Genomic DNA, 20,869 nt, shown 5'->3' with positions numbered 1-20,869 from the left:
TCCTGTTTTCATCATTGAAAATTTTAAGAGTTACAAGGCAAGGAAAAGAGATTTTTTTAAATCTACATATGAATCTTGGTGCAAAATGAATTAATGAGAAAGGGGAGTACTAAAGAAAATCAGTCGGTATCGGTATTTGAGCGAGAAAGTGATCGGTATGCAAGATAAGATTTTAATATTCAATCATTGCTTTTCAGGGACATGTGGATCGATCAATTTTACTATTATTGTCACTTCACCGCCTCCAAACCCAACATTACCGGAATGCGGTTCTTTTACATACACCATACCGGACACCCTCTTCAAAGACATTATGAACCGGAACACCCGTAATTTTTACTTGAAGTTTTTAACCGCGAATGGAGAAATTATTCCAATGAATTCGATGATAAGAGCAAACGAACCGGCGCAAATTATCTACGGCATAAACACTATCACACAGGTACCTTTTCATAAATTAGAGTGTCACGACTGCCTTGTTTTGAAACTATTACCAAGGTGATTAATTCCCTTGAGTCTTCAAGTCTTACCTTTTTCAAATACTGTAGGGTAAACTTCTTATGAACTCCCCTGGGAATTAATTACCATAGCAATATTTTAAAAACAAGGTAAGCATTGCTCATGACATAATCCATAAAAAGGTCTATTCTTTTATCTCTGATTTAGACTATGAGTCCAAGTACGCAGATCATAAATCTTCCATTTGTTCTTGTCTGTGAAAGGTCAAAGATTCGCTTTTAGGCTTTAACTTTATTGGTTTTCCCAATTGAAAATTAACTCTTAAGGAGCAATGACCAAAGGAAGGCATCATATTCTGATCCCCTTCTCTCAAAGGTATCACAAAGTATGGTATACACTATCCAAGCTACTCATCCAACTTCTGGAAACAAAGCGACCTCCACCATCATATTCAACACACCAAACTACTCAACCGTCCGTGCAGTTGCCGACAATCTATGTCTCGTAACCATAGAAATGACGTCACAATACAATTCCGAATACGATGATGTTAATCTCGTTTTCAAGTTTATGTTAGCGATTGCTCAATATTTGAGTCTTCAACCACAGCAGTTACAAATCTACAGTTATACACGCTGGGGTACTGGTTTTCCATACTATCTCTCTGTCACATGGACAAGTTGTTCTCTAACATCAGTCTTCATTCAAAATCCTTACTCGAACGCTTACTACACATCATTCTCAAGCATTTTACAACAAATCATGGTACTCCAGAACGGCCAATACACATCTATGACACAACGAATTCAACAGGTGAGCTTCAAACCCAAGGCCAAAACTTTTTTCAACAAAAAGTCATTCTTTTTTATGTTCCTTGTCGCTCTTGTCTCTGTTTTTGTTCTTGTTCCCTTCACAGAAGACCTTCTTGGAAAATACCTTCCAGGCAGCAGCCTAAAAGTTGTTTGATTTTTTCGATTCATCCGACGAAAAGCATATAGTATTGATATTACTGATGCATCTGGTGAATGTGATCAGCATAAAATTTGAATTTTTGTATCTTTTAACATAGTGATTTTCGAATACGAATTATAACATTGTTTTGATTTCATTCTTCACAGCATTTTGAAACAACCACTCTATACGCAATAACATCAATCAGAACATCCAATTGCACCAAACCGCCTACAACTCCACCGAAGCCTTCAGGACCAATGACTGTAACCCTTGCTTGTGGATATTCAAAAACCATTATCCCTGAAGATCTCTTCACAGACGACCCAGATGGTAACACACGACAACTTTCTCTCAAGTTACTACAAACCAATGGTTCTGCAGTTCCGGACAACTCCTGGATTAACATTGATCAAAACCAGAATATCATTGCTATGCTGTCAAATGATACGGTCCTTAAAGCTGTTGATGCGAAATATGAATTCTTGATAGAGGTAAATAAAAACTTGGGAATTATTATACTTGACAACTAACCCAATGTGCAGGTTATTGTCTCTAATAAGCACCCCTTTGACTCAAAATTGCCAAAACTAAGGTCAAGGATTATGCATTGAGAAAATATTTTACCCACGGGGATTATGCTCGATCGATTAGGCTGTTAATCAAAATCACACCGTAAGTATTTTCTTACTAACTTCACTAGCGTGTTTTTTATGTTTTCTGCCAGTGGATACGGTAAGCTTTTATATTTTCTAGATATTTTTTTAGATATTACTAGTTAGGATAGCGACGAAAAATCGAAAATTTTATTGCCCTCTGTTTTGCAGGTTAGTGCTGCGTCCCTCCCCCGTCTATGAACGACTCCAGTCTACAAAAGCATGGATACATTAACCCCCTTTTAAACGATTTTTGCGTGTTGAAGAAAAATATGGTGCTTGAGGTTAAAGCCATTTACGGCTGTAGAGGGAGTAAAACCACAGGGAGATTCACGTGTTATATCCGCTTTATTCATGATATGCACCACTGCAATGTCTTCTGACATTACATCACGGACCCGATAGCTGATTGGTTTTAAGTGACGTAAAATCAGCTGTTGAGTCCGTGAAAGACATTGCAATGGTGCATATTATGAGTACTCACGTTTTACTTCCACATGGAACTCATCTTACACTATGACATTTTCCCTAACTCTTTACTTTTATTTAACAGGCGACAGACAAAGATGGGAAATCAGCGACCACGAAACTGACAGCAAACGTGCCAACCCAACCTTTTAATCCAACCAGTGTCACCGTCAAAATACTACTTCAAGCTAGAGCAACATTCGAAAGTGACTTGGTACTTCAGGGCCTGGTTGCTACCTCCATCGACAGCCTTTTAAAATGTAAGTCAGGAAAATCCTCCTTAAATAGTTGTCCCGGACGACTTCCCCCAGGTCAATTGCCTCGAAGAATTTACGTCCGCCTAACCCCCACCCGGTTAATTCCTCCTGTGGATTGTATTAAAACCCTGTTCTAAGCTACATACATCATCTTTGATCGAAGTTTTTTAGTAGGACAGCCTGATAGTAGTAATACTCAAATAGAAGTCAATTTACCATACAATACATCGAATAGTGCCATCGTACCATTTTTGAAGAAAATCTCCTATCAAAGGTTTTGGTTAGTCAAGTTGGAGAAACTGCCTCCAGCGGGAGGGTTTATTTAAACATCCTTGTTGGACCTACCCCGGTGGGGTGGAGGTCCTATAAATTAACCCGTGTTCGTTAGTTAGTTAGTTAGTTCGTTCGTTCGTTAGTTACCAACTTTTCTCGAGATTGGCTCATTCAATTTTTCTGATTTTTTGCACAAAGGTGCATTACTATAAACCCTCGAATGTGACGGAGCCCGATTTTCGAAAAAAAAATTTTTCCGGCCGGTAGAACCGGAAATATCCCGAAAAAAGCGGTTTTTTGAGATTTTCTCGAGATTTTATCATTAGTTTTTTGCGATTTTTTGCACATTAGTACTGCCGAAAAGGTGTCGAAAACCGTTTGCCGAAAAAAAATTTTTTCCGGTCTGTAGAACCGGAAATGTGCCGGAAATCGTCGTTTTTTCACATTTCCGTCACATTTTTTCAAACTTCTTTAATTGTTTCTTTACAGAAAAATGTTCTTTATGATGATGCCCAAAACTTAGCATCGTTTGATTTCCAAAAATATCATCCTTTGAATCCGGAACTCCTTAAAAATCGCCGGAACAGCCGAAAACCGGCGTAAAACGGTTTTCCTTCATTTTTTCAACTTATACTCCACAGATTTTCATGATTTTTTGCACAATGATGTAAAATGGCAATGCCCAAAATGTGACAGAGCCCAATTTTCAAAAAAGAAAATTTTTCCGGCCGGTAGAACCGGAAATGTCCCGAAAAAAGCGGTTTTTTGAGATTTTCTCGAGATTTTATCATTAGTTTTTTGCGATTTTTTGCACATAGATGCACATTAGTACTGCCGAAAAGGTGTCGAAAACCGTTTGCCGAAAAAAAATTTTTTCCGGTCTGTAGAACCGGAAATGTGCCGGAAATCGTCGTTTTTTCACATTTCCGTCACATTTTTTCAACTTATTTAATTGTTTCTTTACAGAAAAATGTTCTTTATGATGATGCCCAAAACTTAGCATCGTTTGATTTCCAAAAAAATCATCCATTGAATCCGGAACTGCTTAAAAATCGCCGGAACAGCCGAAAACGAAAAACCGCGGTCGTAAAAAAAACGGTTTTTCCTTCATTTTTTCAACTTATACTCCACATATTTTCATGATTTTTTGCACAATAGTCCGGCGGCGATCCAGGATCACCCTTACAATTAGTAAATATGGGTTTTTATTTTATTTTCCCATCGTATGGTCCCTTGGGACCCCAAAACCGGTTTTTGCCAAGCTGGCAAAGCTGGGGAAAATTTTTTATAGGGGCTTGAAGGGGGTAGGGTCATTTTAGCCTGGGGGTCCTTAGAAAGTCGATTTTTGAAGTTCTCATTTAGCTAAAACTGATTGTGCCATCATATAGAGCTTGAAGAGTAGATCTCCAAAATGGGGTCATTTGTCTCATTTAGTGGACTTAGTCCCCCGGAATTGGTCGATACGTCTTCAAAAATGCAATATTTTGTGCGGACGCCAGCATTTTTGAGAACATTTTCAGCGAAAGATACCAGTTTTAGCAGATGCGTCTCGAAGAGTACTATCGATTAGAGGGGTCATTTATAGGGTTTCCTAGGCTAGATCATGAGATATTAGAGTTTGAAATTTTGCTGACTCAGCAGAAAAGGGCAAAAAACGTTGAAAAACGCTTAGTCAGCAAAATTTCAAACTCAAATATCTCATGATCTAGCCTAGGAAACCCTATAAATGACCCCTCTAATCGATAGTACTCTTCGAGACGCATCTGTTAAAACTGGTATCTTTCGCAGAAAATTCTCTCAAAAATGCTGACGTCAGCATAAAATATTGCATTTTTGAAGACGTATCAGCTAATTCCGGGAGACTAAGTCCACAAAATGTGACAAATGACCCCATTTTGGAGATTTACTCTTCAAGCTCTATCTGATGGCACAATCAGTTTTAGCTAAATGAGAACTTCAAAAATTGACTTTCTAAGGACCCCAGGCTAAAATGACCCTACCCCTTTCAAGCCCCCATAAAAAAATTTCCCCAGCTTTGCCAGCTTGGCAAAAACCGGTTTTGGGGTCCCAAGGGACCATATAATGAGAAAATAAAATAAAAACCCATATTTACTACTTGTAAGGATTGATGCAAAAAGGCCCTTTTCGCCGCCGGACTACAATGATGTAAAATGGCAATGCCCAAAATGTGACAGAGCCCAATTTTCGAAAAAGAAATTTTTCCGGCCGCTAGAACCGGAAATGTCCCGAAAAAAGCGGTTTTTTGAGATTTTCTCGAGATTTTCTCATTAGTTTTTTGCGATTTTTTGCACATAGATGCACATTAGTACTGCCGAAAAGGTTTCGAAAACCGTTTGTCGAAAAATTTTTTTTCCGGTCTGTAGAACCGGAAATGTGCCGGAAATCGTTGTTTTTTTCACATTTCCGTCACATTTTTTCAACTTATTTAATTGTTTCTTTACAGAAAAATGTTCTTTATGATGATGCCCAAAACTTAGCATTGTTTGATTTCCAAAAAAATCATCCTTTGAATCCGGAACTCCTTAGAAATCGCCAGAACAGGCGAAAACCTATGGCGCGCCAAAGCGGAAATAAATACTATCTTTCATTTCGCGACACTATCTTTCATTTCGCGGCACTATCTTTCATTTCGCGACACTATCTTTCAGTTCGCGACACTATCTTTCAGTTCGCGGCACTATCTTTCATTTCGCGGCACTATCTTTCAGTTCGCGACACTATCTTTCAGTTCGCGACACTATCTTTCAGTTCGCGACACTATTTTCCCAAAAAAAATATTATCTTAATTGAAACAATACTATCTTTTTCACAAGATACTATCTTTATTATGAAAGCCGAGAAGTGCCATCGAGAAAAAAATATTTAATTTTAGAAAAAAAATATTTAATTTTAGTAAGATAAATTAAATTTAGAAAAAATATCAATTTAGAGAAAAAATTAAGTTCACTTCAGAAAAAACTGTTTTTAGAAAAAAGTTTTTTTTGGGAGAGCTTTCATACTTCCTGGATTTGTTTTTGGATTTGACTTTTGTTCAGACCAGATTATTTTTTTGCACATCACATAGATGTCAATCCACAAACAACTCAAGTTGACAGAACCGATATTATGCTCAATATTAATACCTTTTATTTATTGGGGAAAAATGTCGAAGTTTTATTTCGTCAGGGAAAAAAATCGTCACCTAGAGGTATTTTCTTCACTTTCTCCCGACCAAAATTTCAAATTCGTCACTTTTCCCCGACCAAATTTACAATTTAGTTAGTCACTTTCACATGACTAAACTGTCCAAATAAAATGGTTTTCTTCACTTAGCTCGAAAATAGATCTTGTAATTCGACGTTTATAAAACACTAATTTCGGTTAATAAAGGTGTAAAAAATTTGGATTTGAAGTTTGGTTGGGGGAAAAATTGAGTAAAAGTTTTTGGTCGGGAATAAAAAAATCGGGTATTATATAAATATAATTTTTGTTGGGGAAAAATTTCGTCACCCCTTCAAAATTTTCGTCACTTTCCGCTGACATTTTTTCCCATAATAACAACGTAGGTAAAAATTTTTTGCATAAAAGTAGAGCATCATAAATAGGTTGGTAACGGTTGCGTTAGATTTCGGTAACAAAAATTAATGTACATAACATACAAACCGCGAAAAGCGCTAAAATTAAAACCCGCGAGAAGTAGTTCCAATTAAATAAGGTATGTTTCAAGGTTTTAATTTTTTTTTACTAAAATAAAATAAAATTAAGTATTTTTTCCCAATTTAAATTTATTTTTCTAAAATTAAAATCAAATATTTTTCTCTGAATTCAAATTTATTTTTCTAAAATTAAATATTCTTTTATTCTAAAATTAATTATTTTTTCTGAAATTAATAAATATTTTTTTGTCGATGGCACTTCTCGGCTTCCATAAAAAAGATAGTATCCCGTAAAAAAGATAGTATTGTTTCAATTAAGATAATGTTTTTTTGGAAAGATAGTATCGTTTTAAAAAAGATAGTGTCGTTTTAATAAAGATAGTGTCGCGAAATGAAAGATAGTGTCGCGAAATGAAAGATAGTGTCGCCAAATGAAAGATAGTGTCGCCAAATGAAAGATAGTGTCGCGAAGTGAAAGATAGTGTCGTGAAATGAAAGATAGTGTCGCGAAATGAAAGATAGTATTTATTTCCGCTTTGGCGCGCCATAAAAACCGGCGTAAAACGGTTTCCTTCATTTTTTCAACTTATACTCGACAGATTTTCATGATTTTTCGCACAATGATGTAAAATGGCAATGCCCAAAATTATACATTACTTCCATTAAATTCTAATTATTCGTTTTATAAATAGGTAGGTCCATTAAAGTATTACTTGTTATATTTTTAATCCTTTCTAGTTGGTGTCAGAGTTTTCGTATCAAGTGCCATCAAGATTGCTGGAATCTATGACCAATTGACATTTGACAGCTGTCAATCATGTGGACCATCTTCAGTGGCTGGCCTGATCAATCTCCAAAGAAATCAAGCTTCTCTACAAGCTTTACTGACAACCCAAGTGTTAATTGTGCAAATCAATATTATTGAACATACATCGAAAAATGACGTGTACGTATTCATCTTTGTATATATATAACCTGAATGGATTTCCTGTAAAACCAGACCTGATTTCTGCGGAATTTCCAAAATCCATTGTCGTAGTAAAAGTGACCAGCTTGAGATATCTCATTTGAGAGATGTGAAAATTTAAAAATTTGTTGCTACCATGCTACCAAATCGGTGAAAGTTTTCTGTAAGTGCGAAAATAACCCCTATATATTTTAACTCATATCATCCAACCATAAGTCAAATAACGAAAGTATGAAAATTTTCACTATTTTCAGAGATTGCCAGGGCACTGCAGGTCATGTCGAAATTGATCAATACATTCCTTACTGTACACTCTTTAAAGTCGATTTTGCCGATATTGATACTGTGGGTGTATACGCATTCGATGTTGTCTTTCCGTATTCAAAAGGTATTTGCAACTTTTATGATTATGATTTCTTTCTTGGAAGCTATCTATCCCGTGGTATAGGAGAGCAAGCCTTCTAGGATCATCCGGTTGTGATTATGATTATTCAATTCGGCTAAGTTACGTAACCTCCGTTATTACTGAAGCGAACGTTCGATTTGCTAAAGGACCTTTTGTTTCCATAATGGTGGATTTTCCTTAAGTTACGTAACTTTGGCAATACCTAAATAAAAATATCTATAAAAATCTTTGGCAGCAAGCCTGAAATGCAGCTCCAGTAAATATTAACAAATAGAGTATGGTCTCTAAGTTATCGAATCTACTGCTGTCAGCATATTGAGATATATTTTTTTTACTTAGATATTTTAAGGCCGATCTCCACTTGCGCGCGCTGCGATTGCACTTCTTTTATCAAAGCTTCCACGCTATCACTGACCTTTATATAACCCTGGACAAAGCAATATCTGCCATCTTTGATTGGAGTTTTTTTAGAATTGGTACCCAAGGAGAAGCCATTGCAATGCTAAAAATTAACGTCTAACGCCGCTACATCATCAAAAGAATTTGAGGAAAAGTAGACCTAGCGCTCTCGATGCATTTACACCGCTATCGAGTAGTGCCGACATTAGGGTACCAATTTTCAAAAATCTCCGATCAAAGATTTTGCTTGGCTGATATTGAGAAGCTTGGTCCAGGGTATATAAAGGTCAGTGCACGCTATTGGCCAAAAGAAAAATGAAACCGTTCCATTGGGGCGATCTGACGTAACGGTTGAAAAAATTTGAAATGTATTCAACTTTTTTTTTGAGCGTGCGCTACATTTTTATGACGTAATATTTTTTCCAAGTAAAAAGGATTGAAGCCAAAACATGCAATCGCAGCGCGCGCAAGTGGAGACCAACCTTTACTTAGGGAGGAGCCTCAGGAAAGTCATTATCATCATCTTCCGACCAAGCAAAACTAGTAAACAGTAATCCTCCATTTACAGCTCACAATCAGCCCTTGAAATACCAAATTATTAAGTCTATAACAGCTCTGTTTCCCTACCTAAAAATATAAAAGTTGTGAAAACTAAGTAAAACCACAGATTTCTGCAAAGCCTGAAGGGCTACATGTCGTGCTTTGACCTAAGCTCTTCCAAGCAAAAAAGTGATTATTGCAAAAAATACTGCTGCAATTCTTATTGGTCAAGCGCTGAAATTCTATTTCAATGTCACGTGACCTAGGTAGGATTTTCTACCTAACCTCGACACACATTTCAGCCAAAGCACGACATCTAGCCCTTCGGGCTTTATAAATCTATAAGTAAACACATAGTTTTAGAATTTTTGAACTAGATAGCTACCTGACTTTTCCCTTTTTCGTTTTAAGGTAAACCTTTGCCATCTGATTCATGGATTTGGTATCGTAACTACACCCTTGAGATCTACCCTCCGCCCACAATGTGGGTTATGAACACCAACACAAAGTGGGACTATGATTACACACTGGTCAGGAATAGTGGACCAAATAAAGGACAACCTACCAATCGAGTGTTGACCCTCCAGTTCCAAATTCAACCAGGTTTGTGTGGTGATGATCTTAATATTTCGATTCTTAAATATTTTGAAAATCTTGTAAATTACAAATATCAAACCTTAACGGTGTGTTACTTCTTTAGAAGATTAGACCATGCTCGGACGTTACGGTTCCGTTCCGAAACGAAACGAAACGAAACGAAACGGTTCCGAAACAAGTGTGAACGTCGAAATTCGAAACGTCAAAAAAGAAGACATTATAAAGCCAAACAGATCGAAACGGTTGCGCTCCACTTTTTTCATCGGAACGGAGCTGCTCCGTTTTCTTGCTCTGAAACCAATATGAACACACTCGAGCCGTAACAAAAGTTATTCCGGAACGAAACGGAACAGTAACGTGTGAACATGGTCTTAGCAATGTTATACAAGGAAATGACACCACAATCCTTTATTTATGAATGTGAATGTAGCGACTTCAGATATTTTGACGTTGTCCTTTCCTGGTAAACTCGAACCCAATTTCCTCACGCTTTGAGGGTTGATAGGCAACCCCTGATATCCTACGGTTGTAATAGTGACTAACCGATAGCTTTGATTGGAACAATACTACTCAATTCGCTACTTTTTGCTATTTTCGAAAGGGTCTGTTATGTATAAAGCTCAGTGGTGCTTGTTACTTGTTCGAAAAATAATTTACGTTACAATTTTCATCTTAGAAGACCCAATTCCACAAACAATCGATTTCAAGATTGTTCTTCAAGAATCCGGTTCAAGAAGCCAATTCTTTGATAATTACTACATCAGTCTTGTCATGCGTGCGTTGTCAAGCGCCCTTGGTAACGATGGTATCCATTTTGTTTCGTTTACCGTTCTGCAAAATACACCTTTTAAATTTGAAATTAAATGGCAGAATTGTTCTTTACCAAAAGACTGTGAAAGCTCTGCTATTGATACCATTAACAGTATATTATACTCTGCCAATCTACCATCTTTAACGATTCGGCAATACCTACCATCTAATATTTCAATCATCGAGCTAGATTCTCCTTGCAAAAACACACCTCCTGTGATCAAATCATACCCCTTGAATCTGACTGTTCCGGTATGCGGAAAATACACATACCAGGTACCCGATGACTTAGCTGAAGACCCAGAAAACCCTAGCTCGACGTTAACGCTATCATTCGCACTTGCCAATGGGGATCCAATCCCGCAAGATTCATGGATACGTTTCGACCCATCAACAAATAACATATACGCAATGCCGACTGAAGGTATCATAGCCTTTAATCGAGAATGGAAATATCTGCTGTATTTTACAGACTCTAAAGGGTCAAAAGCTAACCTAACTGTCAACGTCCGTGTGGAGACTAATGCAAATAATTACTACAGGTTTATTATACGTTTCCAAAGCTTGTTACTGTCGACAACTCCATACCTCGATTTACAACTCCGTTTACTCGAACAGATATCGCAATTCACGAAGAATCGAGTAGCTCTCGATGAATATCGAGTTATATCGTTCTCGAGAGAAGGACACGGCACTGAAGTTTTTGTTCTAATTTACGGTGATTGCTCTGTCAATGAAACTATATGTTCAAACGAGGAAGCCAGGTTATTGAGCATGGAATCCAACATGAAAATACCGAATTCCAATAGACCTCAGGCTAGTTTCAAATCTTTCCTTCAGTCTACTTTTGACGTACAAGGGATCACCCGTGAACCTTCGACTCTCACCGTTATTCAAAAACCGATTCGATTGAATTACGGTGTCGTCGAAATTAACGATTGCGAATCAAGGATAATAGATGTTCGAACCTTCTTCTCATCAACTGGGGTCATCAGTTATTCATTAAATTTCGGGAACGGTGGAAACCCAGTACCCCTGTCATACTGGACCCAGATCCAATCACAAACAATATACATTTATCCTGGTCTTAACATCAATGTGGGTCGTTATGAATTCGATCTTGAAGCGACAGACACGTGCGGGAATACCGTTACAGTGCCATTTACAATCAACATCAAAAGTGTTTACAGTGATTCCACTGGCTCTAATAACCAGATTTTTGGCTATACCTGGCTTATCCGTATTGCGGGAATGGCCGTTGATCCGGATGTTCCGGATGTCTATTATTTGAATGCGATCAGAACAAGGATGGTGACGTACATGAATTTGAGATCGAATCAATACACGATTACCATCATCTCCTATCAAAGGTTTGTTAGTTATGAATTTGAATATTTTAATGGGATAAACTTTTGCGGGGATCGAATTTTAGCGGATTTTGCGGATTTGGGTGTCATCCGTGCGTGAAAATCCGGGAAATTAAGTCCCAATGGAAATTTGGCAGGTCCTCATTCACGAAATATTTCTTAACAAAACTCAAAATATGTCAAATAAATACTATTTGAATGGTTACTTGCATCAAAGAGGTGCATATAATGTGTATTTCAACAACCTAACATGCATGATTTGACAGTAAAAGTCACAAAATCGTGTTTTTTGAATTTCGCGGATAGGCCCAACCGAGAAATTTAATCCCCGCGAAAATTTATCCCATTAAAGTAAGATCTCTGTGCTTAACATACGTGCGTTGAACGATAAAAAAGAATGCGCTTGTTAGATGAACGTTGAGACAACGTTGTGTGCCAGCTGGGTAACATGAGCCTAACAAATAGAAAATAGTAAATGACATTGACTGTTTATTTCGGGGTGAACACGATAATGCTGAAATATTTCAATAGTTTAAGGTGGAAAGGCGGAATAACCTGTCAACCTGAACTCGACCAAAATGTCACATTGTATTCCATATATCCTCTGATAAAGATTAACAAGTGACATACTTTCATGGGATTAATTTTCGCGGGGATCAAATTTTGCAGTTGAGCTCATCCGCAAAATTCTAAGATTTCGCGGGGACTTAATTTCGCGGATGCTTAATTGTGAGATGAGATTTTCCCGATTTTGTGCTCTTTTTGCAGCTCTACTGCCAAACTATGCATGCAGATTGTGAAATACGCACTATGAACGCTTTTTTGATGGCAATAAACATGTTAAAGTGGTCGTTTGACTTTTTATGAATCAAATTTAAAAAAATTTCGTGGATTAGACCTTCTCAAATTTCCATTGGGACTTATGTTCGTGGATGACATCCAAATCCGCGAAACTCTTGAAATTTAATCCATGCAGAAATTAATCCCATTAAAGTAAATCTATAAGTTGTAGAAAAAAGCGAGCGTGTTTTCTTTTCTGAAGAATATATTTCAATATTAAAGCTCTACGTTACTTTTTATTAGAACACAAATATGGCTTAAATTCTCGCGTCAGTAATTTTTGGAAATTGATCGTTAAGATCGTATTAAAATAAACAGAAAAAGTTTCAAATGGGAAAGTTACATTTGTTGTAAGGCGAGACCAATTTAATTTGTTGTTCTACGGGCAGATCGTTAGTAAAATATGGGTCGGTCGGTCGGTAAAATAAAAATATTTTTTTCATTTATCAGAGTTGGTAAAGTACCGAAAATGTTTTCCAAAAAAATATCTTGTTCAAAAATTCACTTTTTTTTTCTTCGATGAAGATCATAATAAAATCTTAGTGTATGGAATGCTTGATCTTCTAAATTTTTCAATTTCTTGAATTAATTTTCAGCTTTATTCAAATTTGATTCTTACAAATAATTAGTAGTAAATTTATTGTAGTGGAAATTCAACATTATTATTTTTTTGATTTTAGCAAAAATAGGGTCGGCCGGGCCCGTAGAACAACAAATTAAATTGGTCTCGCCTAACCTCTCTATTTTTGTTTTAGATTTAACGATGGTTTTCAAGTGAAATTCGGAGAATGCTCCATTGTTTATTTTCCATGTGATAAAAACAAAATCAACGAATTAATCACTGTTTTATTCCCAATGGGTTCAACAACCGCTCAAATTCAACAACAATTTGACAATTACGCAACAGTGATGTCATATACCGGACAACGTGAAGAAACATGCGGGACACCCGTGAATGGACCGAAGTGCCCTGACCAGCTATTGGTAAATACAACGTTTTGCGAGATCATGGAGTTTCAATTACCGGTAGATTTTTGTACTGACCCACAAGATGGTTCTGTAAGAAACTTGAACCTACAGTTCATGACAGGCGATGGGAAAATCGTCCAATCAGATTCATGGATACAGCTTGACCAATCAAAGCAAAGTATCTATGGTTACCCAATGTATCAGGAGAATATGGCTCTTCCAGCAAACCTAACGTATCTTTTGCGGGTGGCCGATAAAACTAATAAGGCAGCTTACGTGACCGTCTACGTTAAACTTTATGGAGATCGCCCAACAATGGATTATAAAATGTCTTTTACTGGCTCGCTCATCCAAGCTAATACGAGGAACTACATTGAAGAACGTTTGTGCTTAGCGAGACAAATTTCTAAATTTTTCGATCGAGATGATATCAATAATATAGCTTACACAAGTTCTGGCGTCGATTCGGTCACTTTTGGTTGGACTTTCTGTAAACAACAAAAAGTCCCTTGTGAATGTAAAGTTATCAAGACAGCACAAGACAGGTTGCGTGATGATTACTCAACATTCAAAAATGAAATATCTGAATGTCGCATGAACGTCAAAAGTACGGCGTACCGGTTAGCCGGCCTTTGTCAAGAAACGAACGGCCCTAAAGTGGGTGACCGGCCCGAAGAAACGGAAGTTAATGTCGGACAACCGTTTTCTCGGACACTCTCTGATGATACGTTTACGGATGTTGAAGATGGTTTTATTCAGAATATGACGTTGTTTATAACAGACCAAAATGACAAGAGACTTGAAGGTGCGACTTGGCTACAAATAGACGAAAAGAATAAATTATGTGGCATGATGGCTTACAAGGTTTGATCATCACTTATTAGGTTCATTTTCCATCGCTTGTGTATTGATCTGCACACCCCCGTATCTGGTCTGCTTATTTTTCTATCTAAATAGAAGGATACTTTTATCACTTAGACTAAGAGGTGAAAATTCAGACAAAGAGAGGGATTACTTTCTTGTACTTTAACTTTCCATTGTATTCCCACAGTTGCCTTTAAAAATATACCCTGGACGTAACAGGATAAGGGGGGATCCATAAAATGGTTTCTTTTTTTACATGCTGATTGCAGTATGAATAACAAGGTTAAAAGAACAGGACGAGTTTCCCCGGGTGTCTATCAACCCTCGCCCTATTGGGAATATTAATCCTCATTTCAAAACTTGCTGAACACACACTCCACTGTGGAAATAAGCTTAAAATTTTAAGAATACTCCTTGGTTTTTAACTTGAACAAGAGAATTTAAAATCGCAACTCTTATAAAATTAATCACAATTTGCAATTAGCTTCTCAATATTTCGCCACTCTGACAAAAGAATTGTCACCGGGTCACTGAGACAGGGCTATTTCAATAATTGGTGATTTTTAGGGACATCATTACCCCTACCATTTGCTTTCACATCATTTCCAAACAAAGAAAGAACGACTTTCTACCTATTCGTCAGCATAGAGGCGCACCTTTCTATATCATGTCATAAAAAAGAACATCTTTAAAGCGTTTTAGATATTCTTGAGTGTTTCCCTCTCATTTAAGACTTCTGCGTCACGCAAGTACAAATTTTGAGAAATGCTATTGTTTATTTTGCTTTGTCAGCATAGGCGCGCCTGCTTTCTACGTCATGTCATACAAAAATATTATCTTCCACTTTCAGGATTACACGCAGGCCGGTTATGAAGAAGTGAAGGAGGTCACTTACAAGATGTATGCTATGGACAATTGTGGTAAAAATGTTTCAACGCCTTTTACTATGGAACTTGTCGACAATTTCCCTGCGTTGAAATACCGAATTGTGTTCTTATTGGAGAGATCGAAGGGTGATCATGATTGCAGGAAGACTGATAATCTCATCTCCACTATTGCAGGTTTGAATTCTCGATTCTAATGTAATTTTTACCCCATTTTGCGACATTCGCCGATTTATTAAACCACTACATAATATAAGAAGCAAAATCAACGCTGATCGAGACGTTTAACTGATGATCGTCTCCACGGCGTGAAACTATTAGTATTGAAATAAAACACATTAACTTTATTCGACAATAGTATCCGATTGGTCAAACACTCTTCTGATGAATCAAGAAGTTGATATAAGAAGCATAAATTCATCATAGAGTGGTAGTAGGCCACCTATTGGGTCGTGCTTAACATGGAGAAATGATGAATGATATGATTTTTAAATTAATAATATTGAAAAACATTCTGGTTTTTTTTTTCACAGATTACGGTGAAGTTCCAAAAGAAGAAATTTATGTGGATGACTTCCGCGATTTGAAAGCTAACCAAACTAATGGGTCACTGTTCACGTGGGGCTTACTACGCTTTACAGACAAGACGTGTGACGGAGAAGAATTCGAAACGTTTCGTGAAAAGTTTGTTAAGGACGGTGAAGGTAACGTGAAATTTTTACAACGAATGAAATCAGAGGATCACGAAGTTCGAGATGTTTACGATATTGTTGATGAAGAATGTCTGCCAGCTTTTCCATGGTGGATTTTGATTCTGGTCTTACTGTTTTTGTTGTTGTTTTTACTTATGTGGTGTCTTTGGTGTTGTATACCTCGTTGTTGTGGAAGACTGTGTCTTGGAAAGTGTCCTTGTTGTGCACCTTGTTGCTCGAAAGGTGGCAAATATTCATCGATGCCTGGTGAAAACGAAGAATATGCAGGACTTGCGGACGAAGAAGAGGACCCTGATCTGCTGGCCAAGCCCATCCCTCCCGGCCTCGATGACCCAGATGGTGGACCCGCTAGCAGGTTTAATACTAATAACAAGGAGGTTATCGGAGGAGGAGAAGGAGACCCTGACCAGCCTGATTCCGCTGCTATTTTACCACCTAATTATCGAGTCGAGAAAGATAGTATCGATAGTAACCCATTAATCGATACAAACGGACGCTTTTTAAACGATTTACATACTGAATCGTGGACTGATAAACGTGATATGGTTTTCAATCGTTTTTCAAACACAGCTGATGGTGATGAAAGATACGAACGTACTCGATTCGGACGCGATTATAACGATCGGAGATATATTATCGATAATCGGAGACGAATCGATAGTAGACCGTATTTTATTGCATCAAATCCGAGGGAACCTTATGTTGGCGGGCGAGCAACTGATGTCTTGCACACAACATCTCGAGATGTAGTTAGGTAGGCTAACCTTTTTATCGTATATTGTTTCAAAGCTTATTGGATTCATATTAAATACAACTTTGGTTACGTGTTCTCGGTATTTTGGGCGTTCCAATCAGACAATTTCCGATTTTTTTGACGAGTTACGACCGGTGTAAAAAGTTCACGCTGGTACAATCTATATTTTGATAAAAGATGAAATTTTTCTTTATCAATTTTCGTTTTGATTTAATTAAAGGTGTTTTAAAAAATCGAATAATATCAAAATCAATTCTCTCTAATTCGAACCTGTACTATTCGAATTTTTCTATAATTTGAACTGAAGTTCCGCTTGAAGAAGCATAAAATAGTCTCTGTAATTCAAATCTGACTCAAAGAAAATTATTTCATTCGTTGAAAATCGAACTATAGGAGATGCCTTGGAGTTTTTACAAGATGCTTAACTGATTGGTTATTTTTAAACAATAGGGATGACGCGTTTTTTAGAAAAAGTAATAGAATCGTTTGTCTCAACATTTAACGACCAACAGAGTCACCAAAGAACTTGTAAAAACTCCAGCTTTACCCAACTATAGAGAGTCGATTGTACTTACGCGTGAAAGAGTAAGTCTGAGTAAGTCAGACATACAATAGAAAATAGTCTTCTTGGGATGAATTTATTTCAAACAAAAAACATATTTCAAAACTTTTTTGTAGATATGGTGATTGTACGGGGGCGAACAGACGTCTGGTCCGTTACCGAACAGGAGTAAACAACCGCGACTTCGCAAATAAAGGATACACGCGTAAGATTCGACGTAGTGATTTACGTGAATATCTTTCTCGACGTGGACAACCTTATAACGGGGATGCGTATCTAACGGAATCAGATATGAACGAGTTGATACGAATCCGTAAGATGCGCCGACAGAACGCGCTTCCAGCTCCCCGTCGTAGTAACGTGCCGCAGATAAGTTACTTACGTACTGATTCACGTTTAACAGATGCTCTAGTCGATCGTAATTACGTACGTAAATACCGACATAGTGATTACGATCAGCGGCGCTATAGCACGGGATCGCTTTTACACGCCGACACTGCCAGAGGCCAGTCATTCGATCCAGGGAATTTACGTTTGCGTATAGAGGATAAGTACAGGCGACCAACCAACTATACAAGCACCGATGATTCCTATTATATGTCCTCAAGCGGTGATGGACGCAACGATCGTGTGTATTTTGTAGACCAGAATTACTTCCGAGATCGTTACTTCGATTCTACTGGTGGTTCTTCCTCAGAGGGTTTCACCGTTGAAAATGGTCCCACTCAGAGCATACCGATGTATTATAAAAGGACAAACGGAGGAGGGTTAGATGATTCAGGTAATGGTAGGAGAGTTGTTTTCAGGACTGACAAAAATACTGGATTTGATGATCGAAATAGACTCCGTGGTGGAGATATGTATAGACTCGGTGGTGGAGCAGGAGGTGGAGAAACGGTTATAGAGAGACGATATAGGTCTACTGACGGACCTGTTACACGAACAAATAGGAGAACAACGACCTCTTATAAAAACCAAGCTTATGATAATTACGGTGAAAGCTCAGTTTGAGTTGATCATTTAAAATGTCGAAATCAGAGAGAGCTGTTTTTTTACAAACTATTGATTTTTGGATTCAAAAGAATTGAGAAATTTTGAATTTTTATTAAGTTGACGAATGGGGTCTACATATTTTAAGATCAAATTTTATCTTTTAAAAATCGCTTTCATTTTCCCGTTTTCAACCATGTTTGACATCATAATTTTATTCTAAACCTGCAAAAACCTGAATCAAGTATTTTCAGCTGGGGCTCGAACTTTTTTCAATCACTTACAGTGTCATTCGCGTATATTAGTGGAATACTGGTTGAATCATTTTTCCATATTTTTGTTCGAAAGAAATTTCCTTGCCGTTGATTCACATACGCTAAAACTTATTAGTTACTGTATCATGCGTGCATGATCAGAGAAGTCAGTCCGCTATCTCAATTCGAAATCTTTTTTGGGCTTTTAGAATTTGGAGAACTTTTTAACATATAATTTTGTACATAGCATGTAAATAGGTATTTAATTTGAAATTTTATTTCACTCTTTACGAAATCTTATCAACTTAGACTTTTTTCCCAATTATTCCATGCTAACTTTCATCCCTTCAAGCATCACTCGGTTTCTCCGCATACTCGAGAAATGATGATACCTTTAGATTGTATTTCGGTTGGTGGAATGAATTCAGCATTCTGACATTAATAAATATTACTTCCAATTAATGCTATTTTCTCCAAGAAAACAACGCAGGTCACGCAACTGATGTAGGAAATAACTGACTTTAATTCCACCATAGGAGAGATTACATTGAGTTCCCGAAGAGGGAAACTCTTGGGTGGGAATTGAAGGCACTTATTATTTCCCATCCAAAACGCGTGACCCGCATGGTTTTCACACAAAATTCATTGCCTTGGAAAATATGCTGCGTGAAAAAAAAAGTAAGCACTTGACCCAATCTGTCATTCCAAAAAAATGGACATTTCTTCAAGCTTCACTTTTTGTTGCTTGAAAAAGATTAAAGAATCTTTTAATCCTAATGAGACTCTTGTCTTACTTCCTCAGGTTATTAGTAGTACAGTTATGCAAACCTGGCTTCACTTCATCTTATTAGCAGTAGCGGCCTGGCTTAATTTTCTTGGTGGTGCAAACTATGAAATTGGCGCCCCTGGTATTATTGTCCTTATTTGCGCCCTCCACCATTAAGTGAAAATATTAAACTGTAAGAGCAGTGACTGGTTGAAAGTAACGCCCGGAATCTCTGAGTTAACCAACTTTTATTTATACGAAGGTGGTGGTAATAATAACTTGATATCTATTTCCTTGTTATTTCCTGGTGTTACTTTACTGTGCATTAAAGATCAATGGCTGAAAGAGGCCCTAAAATTCCGAAAGTTGGCAGGAATAAGGGTTCTTAGTAATTGTGGCGCCGCAGGCAAAAAAATTTGGTGTAAGAAAGGTCAAACACCAAAAGATATTCAAAAAAGAAGAAAGTTAGTCCGCATAAGACCACAAAAACCACAGCGAGCAGTTTCGATCAATCTCTCATTTTGGAGGGTGAGCATCCTCTTTAACCCCTGGTGGATACACAACACTTCTCTTACTTTGACTTTTCGCAATTCAATGTTGATACAAGGAACTTGAATAAATATTCAAGTTCCTTGGTTGATAGTAGTTTTGAAAAAATTCGTAAAATAAAACGAGGCGCCGCAGGCGAAAAAAATATTACATTGCACTTATAGAAAGACGCTAAAAACGTGTCAAAGGGTGCCAAATCGCCCAACCAAACATCAAAAAAAATTTTGGCGCCCCTTGAAAAGCTTTTTTGGCGCCCCTCTCAGGTCTTTCTGGGTGGTGCACTGCACACCCTGCACCCCCTGCCAGGCCGCCACTGCTTATTAGTATTACCTTTAATGGGCTGTTCCATTAAAAATCCATACAGGGGGTAGGGCGAACCTTTTCACGTCAAAAAGAATTCTTTGAAATGTGTGGATTCCTCCTCGGATTCCTCCTGGAAAATAGCAAAATTTTCAAGAAACCTTTATCAAAATTGTTTTCCTACCTTTTAATTGAGCGTGGACAAACTAAAATCAGCCTGGAACCCCCTGGGAATTCTTCTCGGTCCCCTTGGAAATGTTCGTCCACCCCTGTATGGATATTGAATGGAAAGGGCTGATTGTCGAAATTAAAACTCTGATGATCTCTTTCATGATCCATTTAATGAGTTTCCTCGGCGATTTGACGCTTTTCATAACTCTGTCAACTATTAAGTTTTTATCCTATACAAAATAAAATTTCTTTTTCATCATATCGACGCAAATGAAGTTTAAGTATAATCCTTCATGCTGCAGAACCATCTTTACAGATTTTTAGACATTTGCAAATTTAGTGATTTTCATTTTATTATTCTTTAATTTGTAAAATGTTAAATATCTTAATTTTAAAGGTCATTTGCATTGGTACGATATTTACAATAAAAATTCACAAGCAAGAATA

The 20,869-nt window shown here is 37.3% G+C and overlaps 1 protein-coding gene across 1 annotated transcript in view; it reads left to right on the top strand.

The window, feature by feature from the left end:
- LOC136810252 (uncharacterized) overlaps nt 1-19,337 on the top strand; it is a 42,108-nt gene extending 22,771 nt beyond the window's left edge. The window contains exons 15-26 of the mRNA XM_067066824.1: nt 198-442; nt 835-1,272; nt 1,578-1,904; nt 2,620-2,794; nt 7,459-7,666; nt 7,942-8,075; nt 9,444-9,635; nt 10,306-11,809; nt 13,402-14,479; nt 15,330-15,540; nt 15,897-16,830; nt 17,509-19,337. Of these exons, the coding sequence (XP_066922925.1) occupies nt 198-442; nt 835-1,272; nt 1,578-1,904; nt 2,620-2,794; nt 7,459-7,666; nt 7,942-8,075; nt 9,444-9,635; nt 10,306-11,809; nt 13,402-14,479; nt 15,330-15,540; nt 15,897-16,830; nt 17,509-18,403 (6,341 nt within the window). The 3' untranslated portion in view covers nt 18,404-19,337. The remainder of the gene's footprint in view (nt 1-197; nt 443-834; nt 1,273-1,577; nt 1,905-2,619; nt 2,795-7,458; nt 7,667-7,941; nt 8,076-9,443; nt 9,636-10,305; nt 11,810-13,401; nt 14,480-15,329; nt 15,541-15,896; nt 16,831-17,508) is intronic.
- The last annotated feature ends 1,532 nt before the right edge of the window (nt 19,338-20,869 follow it).

This window comes from Clytia hemisphaerica, unplaced genomic scaffold (genome assembly GCF_902728285.1).
Source record: "Clytia hemisphaerica strain Z4C2 unplaced genomic scaffold, Clytia hemisphaerica genome assembly, whole genome shotgun sequence".
In the NCBI taxonomy this organism is placed as follows: domain Eukaryota; kingdom Metazoa; phylum Cnidaria; class Hydrozoa; order Leptothecata; family Clytiidae; genus Clytia; species Clytia hemisphaerica.
This window is presented reverse-complemented; position numbering and strand designations above follow the sequence as displayed.